The sequence below is a fragment of the Camellia sinensis genome, chromosome 1 (genome assembly GCF_055761805.1).
Source record: "Camellia sinensis isolate YWXY chromosome 1, ASM5576180v1, whole genome shotgun sequence".
Lineage (NCBI taxonomy): Eukaryota > Viridiplantae > Streptophyta > Magnoliopsida > Ericales > Theaceae > Camellia > Camellia sinensis.
The window spans coordinates 115,368,626-115,383,398 of NC_138961.1; the positions used below are offsets into that span (position 1 = coordinate 115,368,626).

Sequence of the window (14,773 nt, forward strand, 5' to 3'; positions counted from 1 at the left end):
AAAAAATGCAAGAAGTTGCTGTGCTAGAAATTTACAAACTTTCAAAATTCAACTTTTTTTCAGCAAGAGTGTTTGAATAATACAGTGGCAACACTCAAGTAAAATGGTCAGAAGAAGGAAACATTGATATTCATTTTTTTATAAGAAAAAGATTGTAAGATGGAAAAAAAATATCATGAGATTTAACATAGGTCACCATAACAGCCTTATTTCGACAAGGAATACATACTCCTATTTTGTCGGTAATTTTTGATAAAAGATTTTCCGACCCAATGATGAAGAATATCATAGTTTGCATATGCGGTCATCTTGTAAACACAATTTGGGATTTTCTCATTTTCATTTTTCAATTATTGCGAGTTTTATATTTTATTTGTAAATTAATAAATTTATCTATTAAGTTCTCAAAGTTTCAAATTCTAGTCAATATAATCCAATTAGAAACAAATCATCCAAATTAATAATATTGAAAGCCTAACCACTTATTCATAGTTACACTATGGGGTATTTGTTTTATGAGATTGAAACATGAGATTAGACTTCATATCCAATAGAATTAAGGCACACATACCATAAATTCATTTCTGAATCTTTTGGGCCATTAGGCCCAAGGTCTAATCTCTTTGGTCCAAAAAAATAACTATTTGTTAAAATCAACCTATATGTCAGTTTGTTAAAATGTGACACATGTCACTTATTCAACAATCTTATCTGTTGAATATCACATATTCCTTTACCTCACCATCGCCACCTGCTGCCGCCGATTGCTACTTTTTCGGTGACTTTTCTAACACAGACAACCTTTTTCAACGTGTCCTTATCACCAAACATAATTTTATCTTAGATCTAATGCTTTATACACTCTTTGGAATAGACTCACCAAATTGTTCATAAATTTACTAGTTCATAGTTTGGTAAAAAAAAGTGAAAGTCAGGCTAACAATCAAATACACATTATTTTCAATCAAATAGTTTGTAGATTATTTGTCTCAAGAGTAATCGTCTATTCCAAGTAGGGATGGTCATTTGTTCCCACCTCGCACCCGTATCTCTCACCCTGCCCAGTATCGCACGAGTTTTTCCTGCCCTGTTGATGAAGTAGGGTAGGGACAGATTTTGCTAACCCCTCCCTGATTATATTTATTAAATATATTTATATGTATGTAATATATAAAATTTATTTTTGCATTATAATAACATTAAAACACTAAAAATATTATACTTAATATTAATTTTTAAACATCTATTTTCTATCTTATATGCTATAATTTTTATTAATATTTTCATTCTTCAACTTATAAAAATAAACCCGATATTCGCTCTACATCCGCCCCCTACCGCCATCCCTCGATTTGCCCATACCTAATATGAAATAGGACAGGGACGAATTATGATAAACTCATCCCAAACCCAACCCATGACCATCCCTAATTGCAAGGTAAATTTTACTTTGCCCATTTCATGTTTGATCATTTTTTCACTTTGAGGCTTCTGTGTTTTGTTTTGTTTTGTTTTTTTTCCACTTCGTCTTTCATGTTTCAAATTTTTCTCAATTTACTCCTAAAACTAACTTCTGCTTAAAATTAGATAGAGAACGCCACATTAACTGCTACATAACATAAAAATATATTATATTGAGATTTGGGTTCGTATCATAGGTGTGAGTTCTATATAATAAAATATTGTTATGTCACATGACTATCAATGTTTTTTTTTTTTGGGTCTAATTTTAGATATAAATTAGTTTTCGAAGTAAATTTAAAAAAAAAAAACCAAAAATAACCTTGAAACATAAAAGGTCAAAGTAAGAAGAAAAAAAAAAGAAAAAGAAAAAGAAAAAAAGACCAATGTAAGAAAATAACCAAACATAAAATCGGCAAAATGTAATTTACTCATCTATTGCATTGCAATATCTTTTTATTCAATCCGTCTAAACAAACATTCCCTATATTTATTACAAATTGCACCCTCAATTATGGGTATTAGTGTAATTAAAGAAAATAATTTACATGGTAATTATTTATTTTGTAGCTAATAATGAGTTTACTATTTTGCTTCAAAATTAATTTGCCTTTCCACCTGCTACTAGGGTAGGAATCAGCCATTGGCCCGCTCAGTCCGTTCTGTCTGAACTTATTTCGTTAGGGTTTAGTAAAGTTATTTTAATTTATAAGGTCTAGTTGAGCTAACATTTTTAGCTCAATATATTAATAGATTGGGTTTGAAATTTATATTTTGGGACATTTACCAATAAGTCTCATACATAAAGTTCAAAATTCATCTGATCCCAAAACAAAACACTTGCACCAATTAGTCCTACATATTTTTAATTGTTACCAAAAACTCTTTTTTTTTTTATAACTTTAAAAATGCTGCTATATCCCATCACCGCCGGACTTCCGTCAGACGGTCACCGGAGACGCGCCGGAATATTTAACATTACCAGGAAGTCACTGGAAAATGTCATTGGAGTGTTATGAACATCACTGGAAAACGTCAAGAACATCATCAGAGACTCATTGCAATATCTAGAATATTGTTGGGGAAAAAAAAATAAATGAAAAAATTATAGTGAAACAACATAGCAAAACGTGCTAAATATTGATAACTGAAAGGGGAAAGAAAAATATAACAACAAACAACAATAGGAAAAATTATATATTATTTTTCAATTTTTGTAAGGTTTAAGCAAATAATCTGTAATATTGATCAAACTGAAAAATAAGTTTTGAAACTGTAAAATGTTACAGTTTCAAAGTATGATTCTATTAAGTATTTATCCTAATTATTGTAATAAAACTGGAAAGCATGTTATGAAACTTGCAGTTTTAAAGCATGATTCATTTCAGTTCCAAAAAAATAAAAACGGTAAAATTTTACAGTTTTCACCTCCTGTAACTAAAACTTAAAAACAACTTATTCAGAACTTGAAATTTTTCTTCATTAAAACAGAAAAATAGAAGTGTATAAGAGAAAAAAAGGTAGAAAATTAAGAAATCGAAGGAAAGAAATAGATATAAAAAAAATATTATACTCCGGCAACTATTTTTTGTTTAGATTTAGTCAGATCTTATGTAGATCTACTCAGATTTGACGTAAATCTACATCAGATTTACTCATCTTCTTCGCTGGAAACTCGTTTCATTTGCCATCGGTGAGTATGAAGTAAGGAGTCGATGTCGGTGATTACCGGTGAACCCTAATCAATGGTGGTTGTCGGTCACCGGTGACTACATATTAAAAAGAGAAAAAGAAGAAACAAGGCTTGGTCACGGATCACCAACAATAAGGAAGAGAAAGAGGTAGAGAAGAAAGAATGCATAAAGAAGAATGAGGAAGAAAAACCGTAGTGAACTTTTGAGAGTATCCAAAAAGTTGCGGAGCTAAATAGATTTCTCTTCTCTTAAATAAGACTTCTAGGTAATTTGCCCTTATATTTTTAACCCAATTCGGCCCAACTCGTTATTAAATTAATTAATTAATTATAATATATTAAAAAATATATTTTTAGTTGGGATCTATATTTTATCTTTTATTGATTCTATGTAAACTCTCATTTATAGTAATATTTGTTTGAATTTATTAAAGAAAAATTTCAATTTATATATAAAATATTTTAATTTATAATGATATTAACATATTTATTTATGAAATATAATTTGTGATTGAATTTAATTATGAAATCATTTAATTTTTTTTAATATATAACCTAACAAATGGATTTAAGATTTATAATTATTTTTTAAGTTAGATTAGGACAAAAATAAAAGCCCGATCTTAAAATCTAACCGGACTTAAATAAATACCAAAAATTTCTTATTATATAGTGGTGTTTTAGGAAGTTGACAAAAAATTAATTTTTTATTTTTTTAACCAAAAAGAATTAACTTTTTAAATAGTAATTTAAGTAAAAAAAAATTAATTTTTTTAACTAAAAAAATTAAAAATTACGTTTTTAACAACTTCCCAAAACAAGCCTATCAAACCGATATGAATGCCCACCTCTACGAGCAAGGATCCTCTAGAGTGATTTTTTCCTAAAGTTTCCTAGAGTGCTACATTGTGTGGTTGAGATTTACTGACAAGTTACATCAATTTTTCTGATGTGACTTACCAGTAAATCTCAACCACACAATGTAACACTCTAAGAAACTTTAGGAAAATTTCACTCTAGAGGATCCTTGGTGCACCTCTACCTACAACTGGGTAGTACAATGGGGGTGTTTGGTGCAGCTTTTTTAAGCCAACTTATGGCTTCTGGCTTTTAAAAAGTTATTTTGGACTGTTTGGTTAAACTTATTTCAAACAGCTTCTGATTCTAACAACTTATTTTAAGTCAAAAAAGCTGATTCTGAGAAGCTGCTCACCCCTTGCTTCTGATTATCAGCTTCTGCTGTGGACATGTTAATTCACGGTTATACTCTTAGATTTTTTTATTTTTTATTTTTTTAAAAATAGAAAAAGACTCAAATGGACTATTAAATATTATTATTATTTTTTATGAAAAATATAGACAAATAGTGAATAATAAAAAATAAAAATTAATTGAAAAAGCTACTTCACAGCTTATTTAACAAACACTACTCAGTAACTTAAATCTATAATCCAACAGCTATACCAAACAGATTAACAGCTTCTGATTAAAGTCATAATCTATAATCTGTTAAGCTATAATCTATAATCTGTTTTAACAGCTACACCAAACACCACCAATACAAGTTGAAGTTGACTGGAGAGTCTCCGCGCACACCAGCACATGGTTCAAAAAGGTTAGATACACGTGTACGATTCCTCTATTCTCTCTCTCTCCTATTGGAACCAAGACTGACATACCGCGAATGAAGCCATTAGCATATGCTACTTCGGCGAAGCTCGCAATTGCCATCACACTCGAAGGCGGCCAACTTTATACACGCTTTATATTTTATTTTTTATTTTTTTAAGCCATATTATTTTTTGTAAGTCATATTATTATTATTTTTTTTATATAATTTTTCATAAAAAATAAAAGTGTAGTGATTGGTACCATTAATTTGAAATTATTAAACCATCACTAATAAGGTAGAAAATAAATATAAAAAAAAAACAAGGCACACTAAACACTGTAACAGTGGGTGGAACTTACTGTCACATCATTAATGACACCACTAAGAGATCTTTTAGATTGGGTTATAATCCACTTCTCAGATTATAATTCACTTTTTTCTTTCACAAAAAATTAATTATAATCAATTTTTAACCAAAAATTAATTATAATCATCTTTTCAAAATAGCATTAATAATTGATCTCAAACATGATTGAAAGTAAGGCCTTATTTGGCATGATCTAAAAAAGTCAAAAAGTCACTATCCTATTTAAGTGACATCATCTTATTTAAGTCACATTACCTCTCTAACACATCACTTCAAACCCAACTCATATCCAACCCATATATTTCATAAAAAATAAAAAGTACACTTATTTAGATCATTCTAAATCACTCTTAAAAAAGTGGACTTAGATGACCTCAAATCACTCTTAAGGGACGCTCGCATCAAACGTCGTCGTTTCGAAATTGTGCAATGTTGACGACAACGACTTCGTTTTTGTCCCCTTCTGGCTCCATCACACGTCGGATTTCCGTCACTGGAAAATATTGACTGTAGACCTTGACCAAGTTGACCCATCTCTATCTCTCACTCTCTCGCATTCATTATATAATAGGGGTTCATACATTCTTTCTTGTATACCTACATTTCGGCAAGTCGATTTCACTTCTCTTCTTGCTTCTTGGACTTCTCCGCATTTTTATATCCCATTTTCCCTCAGAAAATTCTGCTCAGATCCCTTATTTTCTTGAGAAAATGAAGGTTTGATTTCTAATGTGGTCCATCTTTTATCAGTTTTCAATCTACTCACTGGATTAGCCGCTTTTCGTTAGATTCCGATTCTCTCCATCTCTTTTTATTCATAAACCACACTTTTTGTGCATATAAGTTCACTTTCCCTTCTGTGACTCTTGCTCTGTTTTGTTTTAGGAATTTAAATCTGATATCAGATTCTTCATGTTATTATGCTGATTAAAGCTTGATTTCATTTATCATCTAATTCACATCTTTTGCTGTTTTGGTTGTTTTTTTATTTTATTTTTTTATCACAGAAAGTGGTGGTGAAATTGGAGTTATTTGATGACAAAATTAAGCAAAAAGCCATGAAAACAGTCTCTGGCCTCTCAGGTACTTTTGAATTCAAATCAAGAAAACCCAGATCTTGCAATGCAAAACACTCTCTCTCTCTCTCTCTCTCTCTCTCTCTCTCTCTCGTTCTTAAGATTTGACTCTTTTGTTGGGTTTGTTGTTGTTGTTGTTGTTCTTCTTCTTCTTTTCTTTTTTTTTGGGGGGGGGGGGGGGGGGGACAGGGGTGGATTCAATTGCAATGGATATGAAGGACAAGAAATTGACAGTGACGGGGGATATAGATCCAGTGATTGTAGTGGCAAAGTTGAGGAAGCTGTGCCACACAGAGATAGTGACAGTTGGACCAGCAAAAGAACCAGAGAAGAAGAAAGAGGAAGCTAAGAAAGAAGAACCAAAGAAGGCAGGAGATGAGAAGAATAAAAATTCAAAAGATGGAGTGGCACCGGCTCAGCTTGTGGCACTGGCTCAGTACAACCATGGCTATTATCAACAACATCCTCCAGTGCAGACATACTATTACAACCCTAGTGCGCAGGAGGACCCGAACGGTTGTGTTATTTGCTAATTGCCACAACATCTCTTATTATGAACCAACGAACACAATTTCTGTGAGTGAGAGAGAGAAATGGATCTGGGATTTATTTAGTAGTTTTTGTAGTGTAATATGTAACACATAAGGGTAGAACCCAAGTCTGAAGAGATTTCATGTACAGCAGGGTAGCAGTGGTGTGTGCTGATTTCATCATCGTTTATTATTTGTTATTTAGGCATTGTGTTTAAATTTATCGGGTGTTTTGAGAAGATAAGCATTGTGTTTGAATTTATGAAGGTACCGTTTGGTAACACTTACGTTTTCAGTTTTCTGTTTATATTTATAAAAATTTAAAAAATTCAAATAAAAACTTGTTTGGTAAAATTTTTGATTTATAAATTAATGGTCTCAGTTTATAAATTTGGCCAAAAAATGAAAACAAAAAAAATGTGTTTCCGTTTTGAGTGTTCAGTTTTTTTTTTTTACCACCCAACATTAGCCACCACCCGCCACCATTTTCTACCATTGTCTTCCGCCACCGCCGCCGCTACCACCACCACCACCCATCACCCACTCCCTATCACCACCTGCCACCACCACTCATCACCCACCTGCCACCACCACCCACCACCCGCCACCACCACCCATCTGCCATCCACTCGCCACCACCACCCACCCCTCGCTGCCGCGACCACCACTACCCACCTGCCATCCACTCACCACCCGCCACTACCATCCACCGCCCGCCACCACCACCCGCCACCTACTTGCCACCACCACTCACCACCCACCTGCCACCACCATCCACCACTCGCCACCACCAGCCACCCGTCACCACCAGCCACTTGCCGCCCACCCGCCACCACCACCCACTACCCACCCGCCATCCACTTGCCACCAACCACAACCACCACCCACTCAACACCACCCACCACCTGCCACGATCACCCACCCACCCACCACTACCACCATCCGCCACCTACCCGCCATCCGCCACCCACCTACCACCCACCACCACCCACCACCGCCACCGTCACCCACCAACCCACCATCACCATCACCACCCGCCATCACCACCCACCACCACCCGTCATCCGCCACCCGCCTGCCACCCGTCATCCGCCACCCACTCGCTACCACCTACCACCCGCCACCGTCACCCACTCACCCACCCACCACCACCACCCGCCACCTACCCACCACCACCCGTCATCCACCACCCACTTGCCACCACCACCACCACCACCACCCACTCACTACCACCCACCACCCGCCACCGCCACCCACCCACCAACCACCACCACCACCCGCCACCTACCTACCTCCACCCGTCATCTGCCACCACCACCCACCACCCACTCGCTACTACCCACCACCCGCTACTGTCACTCACCCACCCACCCACCCACCACCACCATCCGCTACCCACCACCCACCGTCACCACTTTCCGCCACCGTCTTCCGCCGCTACTTGCCACCACTTGTCATTTCTCATTCTTTTTTATATTTTTAAACATTTTGTCAATTACCAAACGCATTTGTAGTTTATGTTTTTCTAAAAATAAACAAAAAATAAATAAAAACCAGTTTATAAAATTTTTGTAAATATAAACTGAAAACTTAAACGTTACCAAACAGACCCGAAGCCTTTTGAAAAGATGGTAAAATATTATTTTTTGATTTTTGTAATTAAGCTTTTTGATTCTTTCATAAAGTTATTTGGAAAATTGTTCAAAAATTATTTTTTAATTTTTTTAATCAATACTTATTTATATTGTCACATCAACCTGTTTAAATGTAAAATACCTAAAATATGTCACGCATTGTACAAAATATACATTGTCGCCCATGTAGATCATTTCTCATATGCTGCTTGGAAAAAAAATGTTGCAACTACAATTTTGGCTTATTAAATGTTACTTCAGTACGCCAATAACCTGTCATTTTGCCTAAACAATTGTTTAAGTATCGATTATTTTGTTGTTTCCGGTTTCTTTTTCTATTTTATTTTTCATGCATGCGGCGTAATTTGTACGCAAAAGAAGCTAATGTAGCATTCGCGCAATATTGCTACATACTAATATCAATTGTCGTACATTGCTTGCTCCAAACGCGATTACGGCTTGAGTTCACGTCAATTGCACACCCACTCGTTCTTAATGGATTTTTTAAATTCGTTCATTTTTATGTCATCATCGCCCTCTGGGTTACGGTCATCATCATCACCAACACCAGATGCATTCGGCATGTCATTGGAAATAAAATTCTCTGCGTTGGCCACGCTGTTGAACGCTTTATCTTCGTCTAAGTTGTGGCGTATAAAATTATGTAGTGTCATTGACGCCCCCACTAATGGCACTTGCACTTTCCCAAAATCATATCGCAACATATTATGTAGAAAACCCCAACGTGTTTTCCATACTTCAAACGTACATTTTATTGCACTTCATTAAGATGAGTGGACTGTGTTAAATAGTTCGTTTGCATTTTTTGGCCATCCACCCACGCGGAATTATTCCTAGTGGTATCGACATCCCTTAAATGGGGTAAGAAATCCTTTTTGGTTTTTGTACTCAGCATCAACGAGGTAATACATTCCTGTGTGTCATGAAATTAGTTTGCATTACTACCGTTAGTTAACAAAAATTTACACAAGTAATCCACCAACATTACACACCCCTAACTCATCTAACCATTCTCTGGGTGTGGGAATTGTTTTGTCGAATCTTGTGTTATTTCGTTAAAAACTCTACTGTCGTGCATACTACCCTCCCAGCCGTAGGAGATAAATGCAAAACATAAGTCAAAATCACAAACTACAAGGATGTTCTGCGTGTGTCGTCCTTTCTGTCCAAAATATGGTGGCGCCTCCCGCAGCTTCAGATTTGCCTCGACGTGTGTCTCATCAAGCGCGCCAATACAGTCTTGCACAAGCACACGTTGCATTTGCATTAGTGGCGAGGACAATAACATTGCAAAATGTTTGAAATTATGTATTTTCGGAATAGGTTTTCTCTAGTATTTTTTTTGTATGTTATTTTCGTCAACAGCGACCTGATTAATAGGAAATTTAAAAATATATGTCATTGCATTGTGCGGGCGGACAAGTAGAACCAAAAAATGGGAGGTTTTCTTCAACAAGTTTGTTGAACCCATTTCGAAAATACACATTTTCAAGCATACCGGGTCATGTATGGCTTTTTTTGTGTTGACTGATTTTTTGTTACAATTTCATATGGAACAAAAAAAATTCCCCGCTACGTCTCGAAAACACGACTCGATTTCTGTAAACAAAGAAAAATTCACATAATTTGCAGAAAACGTATCGTTGCCATATTAATTTCAGAAAACAATTTCCTATGTTCACTTTTCCAAAATTTCCTAAATTCTTAAACTCACTCTGAATGGCAAATATTTTCGTTGGGACTCCAAGTATGGATGGCTGCTATGTTATGACCTCATCAGTCGACAGTGTGTTCTTGTAAATTCCTTCATTGCTTTGAGAACGCGCATAACATGACACCACACTGTTTCCCCTAAGTGTTGGAAACAGTCTTCAATATCCCAACTTGAGAAGCCTCACAACATGAATATGAACATGCCGGCACTCTCAACTACGTCCACCCCATAGGGGCACTGTGGAAGTTGTAGGTTACCGAGGTGCTAAAGGGTTGGTGTTAGAGTTATTGGAGTGGTTTAAGCTTGAGAAAAGTGCTGGAGCTTTGTTCTTGAGGGTGTTCTTCAAGGGTGAGCAAACTTGCTTTTAATACCCCTTTCTTGCTTAAACTTTTAGCCCTTCTTGCTTATTGTTTTAAGCTTAGCTATTAACTGATAAAAGTTATGTTTTTACTTACTTTAAATATTTGTTTAAGATCATTTTTTTGGTTTGGGGTTGTTTCCCCCTTCCAAGGCCTTGTTAGGCCTTGTTTTAGGCCATTTTTTTTTGCCTTTGTTCTTAGTTTTGCATGACCTTTCTACCACTGAAATCCAAAGGATTTTCAGTGGTGGAAAGGTGATTTTGAGGTCTTAAATAGGAGAGGGTCATCCCCTCTCCTTGTTGTCTTGTATGCTAGTATAAATGGCCTATATTGGTAGCATGTTTGCTTGGTTTGTTTTAGCTTCATTTCAGTATGTATTAGGCTTTGTTTTGCCATGATATAGCACTGTTTTGACTTGGTTTGGACATACCTTATATGCTTTGTGTACTTGCCTTGCAATCCTCTCTTTTGTCTTAACATGCTTTGTACTTTAAACTGTCATTGTAGTATGATTTTGGTTCAACTCTATGAAGTTTTTAGCCTTGTTATAGCATGCTTAAGCTCTGATTTGAGTTGTTTTAACCATGTATGCCATGCTTTGTATAGCCACCATGCATTTTAGCTTGTTAGCTTTGAGTGTCCAAGTCACTAGCATGCTTCACTTGGCTTATTTAAGTGATTTGGCATCACTTGTTATGTTATTTCAGTCCATATAGTATGCTCATATACTTGCATTTGTCACTCCTTTAATGTTTTAAAGAGTTGATGTTTTATGCCTTATGAATGGACCATTGCGCATGCCTCCATGTTTAGGCCTCTAGGATGCCATTTTAATGTGTTTTTGGTCTTGTTTTAACATGCCATAACTCTGATTTTGGTTGCTTAAATTATGCCATATTTGGTTATATTAGGTGTAGTGTAACATCCCTTTGTAGCTTTGCATGCTTCATGTTTAGTGCTTACCTTTCTAGCATGTTTTGGTCTCATTCAATACATGTTTTAGGCTCACTTTGGCATGCCTTAGGACTGTTGTGGGTTATACTTGTCATATGCTCCTTGTTTTGTATAGCTTTGGCTCAAGTCCTTTTACTAGTCTTAAAGCTTTAAGCCTCATGCACCTTATGCTTATGATTATTTGGTTGATTTGGCATCATCTCTTGCATGATTTCAGAGCTTAACATGTTTGTCGCATGTCCATATTTGTCTCTTTTAAGTGTGCTTAAGAGTTGCCCTTTTATGCCTTAGTCTTTAGGCTAATTAGCATGCATGTTTGTATGTGTATTTCATGCCTTTGTTTCATTACTATGGCCACTGATTTGGACATGTTTGAGAGCTGTCCTTTTTAGCTTAAGTCCATCTCTTTGCATGTTATTACATGCTTGACTTGCATGTTGTTGCATGCTGTTGCGTGCTTACTTCCTTTGCATGTTGTTACATGCTGGCCTTGCATGTTGTCACATGCTTGTTGCATACTTAGTATATTACATGTTGCATGCATGTTAGTATATTGCATGTTTGCATGCATTGTCCCTTGCATGTTGTTACATGCTTGCCTCACATGTCGTTGCATGCTTATCTACCTTTGCATGCCTTGCATGCTTGAATGTTCATATTGCATTTTGCATGCTTGTTTAGGTTGCATAGCATTTGGCATGCTTATTACCATTAGCCTTGTACGGCATTGTCGTTAACATACTCATGTTGCATTAGCTTTGCTTGCATGTTTGCATTGCATTGTATGTGAATCCCTTGCCTCTTGACCAAGCATGATAGAGGTTGGGGCCCCTTATGTGTTTTTGTGCATTTCATTCCACATTGAATTGCACACTTGGCCTCTTTGGCCATCATGCATCGAAATACGTGATTGATGGTCCGAGGGTCGAGGATTACACTCCTTTGAGTCTCAAATATGATAAGGGGTGTGGTTGTGCAAACATTGTCTTGCAAATATATTGCCATGCTCTATCTGTCCTCTATTGCAGCAAAAGAAGCATTCAATGGGAAGAGATAACCGGTTAGCCATCTTCAGTGCCGGTCGGCTACAAATGTTTGGCCGAGAGCCTCATTTTTGGTCGATGACCAGTTTACCTTGGCCGATGGCCCTATTTCTTAGCCGATGGCCTCGCAGCATGCCCACAAGGTGGTTTAGAAGTGTCACAGAAGTTGGCACAGTTTTTAGAGGAACAGAGCAGTGCAAACAGAGGCAACATGAAGCGTGGCAACGGATTTCCAAGCAAAACCGACCGAGCAAGCATTTGTCCCTCTTCCTGAGGCTGCTTGACTATCTTCATAGCTTAATTAATTTGTTAATTATTTAAGTGTTGTAATAATTAGTTGTAGCTAGTTATTCATTTGGTTTTGTAATAATTAATTAGTTTGTTAGTTAGTTAATTAGTCAATTTGTATTCTTCTTTTGGTCCCTTCGTCGAGAAGGCGCAATTGTGTAATAAGTGTGCGTGTGTGTGATGCATATCTTCCAACGTCCATTTCTTTCTCCCTTTTACTTAACCGCTTATGATGATTAGTTCTAGGGCACGTTTTATTTAGCATACCTTATGCTTGCATGTTTGCATCTATTCATCTGTATTGCATGCACCAGGCTCGGCGCATCATACTAATTGCATTGTATTTCAATCCCTACTTGAATATATGTATCGAATTGTCGCATTTCATATGCCATTTCTAGGACAGCCGAGCCTATCTTAAATGCATTTTCGTATGTGTTGCATTAGCCATTTTAACATGAACTAGGATCATGCATTGATTTCTAACTAGCTTTCTGTTTTGGCTCGAAGTACACTATGAGTGTTTAACTTTAGAATACTGCATATATGTTAATGTTGCCATGAAAGCATGCTTGCCATGAGGCTATTTGCTTATTTGATATAATTGTCTGAATGTTTGTGGGTGAAGGTTGGATTACTTGAATTGGGACAATTTATCGAAATCTGCATTTTAGCCTACTTGCGAGTAGCAAACTTCAAACTATTTTTCAAACAAATGGATATGCAATGCTTTATTCCAAATTAGGCGATCTAGTCTATACTTGGGCCCCGTTTGGGGACTTACCTTTTTAGCCAAAAAGCCAAAAAGTTACCATTTTAGCCAAAAAATCAACAACTCATATCAAAAAGTCAAAGATTCTCTTTTCTCTTTACTTTTTGCACATCTTTTCATAATTAGCCAAAAAGTCATCCCAAACATATAAGTTTTTTTATCTACCTTTTTAGCCAAATAGCCAAAAAGTTACTAAATTAGCCTGTTCCCAAACGAGGCCTTGCTGTGCGCATCACATAGTAATTCTAGCTAATTAACCGGAATAAGAACGCATGTGTTTTCAAAAACAAGATATCATGTTTAGTAGTGGCCGATCTTTGATCGGGCGAGCGAGGGTGCTCATTGCATGACCTTCCCCAATTGTACCCAAGTTCCCGAGCCGAGGCAACTTTGGTGATGGCGGACACGTGGCCTTAGGCACGAGTCAGGGTTTCCTAAATTCCCCCAAAATAAAATATTTAGGTGGCGACTCTGTATCTGGCAAAGCAGTCCATGTTTGGCACTTCTTTCTTAAAAATCAGTTTTCCAAAACGATTTGCCGGATTTGGACTCTTTGGTGATTTATCGGTCTCGCATTGCACTTTGCGAGATTAGATTCAAAACCATGACATTTGAGTCCGAACTGTAGTAGCAAGGCCCAAGGGCGCGTCCACAGGCCTGGTTTTGTCCAAATATTTCTTCGCAAGATTCTTATAACTACTCATTGACAAAAAGCAAAGTTGGCAATTACCGTCCCCCATTTCAGCAATGACCAGTTGAAGATAAAACTTTGTGTTGTCGCTGTCCTAGGTACATTTGTGTATTGGTTCTTGTTGGCTTGATGTGACACCCTTACCTCAAGTTCTTGAAGGGGTACGGGTGAAGTAGGGGTGGATGCTATCTCAATTGCACTATTTCACAATTGTAGTTTAAAGACCAAGTAGGCAACAAGAAGAAATTACATAGGGATGTAACATGACTACAAAAACAAATGCAATAAAGAAATTGCAGTACTGTGAAAACTATTTGTATGGACAGAAAAGTAATAGCGTTGTATTAAAAAGTAAAGTACACATAAATTATATGCAAGTTCATCTTGCGTTGGAGCAACAAAAAGGTGTCAATACAGTACCCTAGGCATAACATGCAAAAATGACACATTACAGTGGTACGGGTAATGGAATTAGCGTACATAAAAATGGATATGCAAATGCATCACATACGAAACAACAAGATAATGACTACAATGCACAAAACATTGACGACAGTC

General features: G+C 36.4%; 1 protein-coding gene across 1 annotated transcript; it reads left to right on the forward strand.

Annotated features, from left to right (window-relative positions):
* The first annotated feature begins 5,675 nt into the window (after positions 1–5,675).
* Positions 5,676–7,020, forward strand: LOC114323971 (heavy metal-associated isoprenylated plant protein 39). Its single transcript, XM_028271678.2, has 3 exons — positions 5,676–5,850; positions 6,141–6,216; positions 6,399–7,020. Exons 1-3 carry the CDS (start codon positions 5,845–5,847, stop codon positions 6,740–6,742), a joined length of 426 nt encoding a protein of 141 aa, XP_028127479.1. The 5' UTR covers positions 5,676–5,844; the 3' UTR covers positions 6,743–7,020.
* The last annotated feature ends 7,753 nt before the right edge of the window (positions 7,021–14,773 follow it).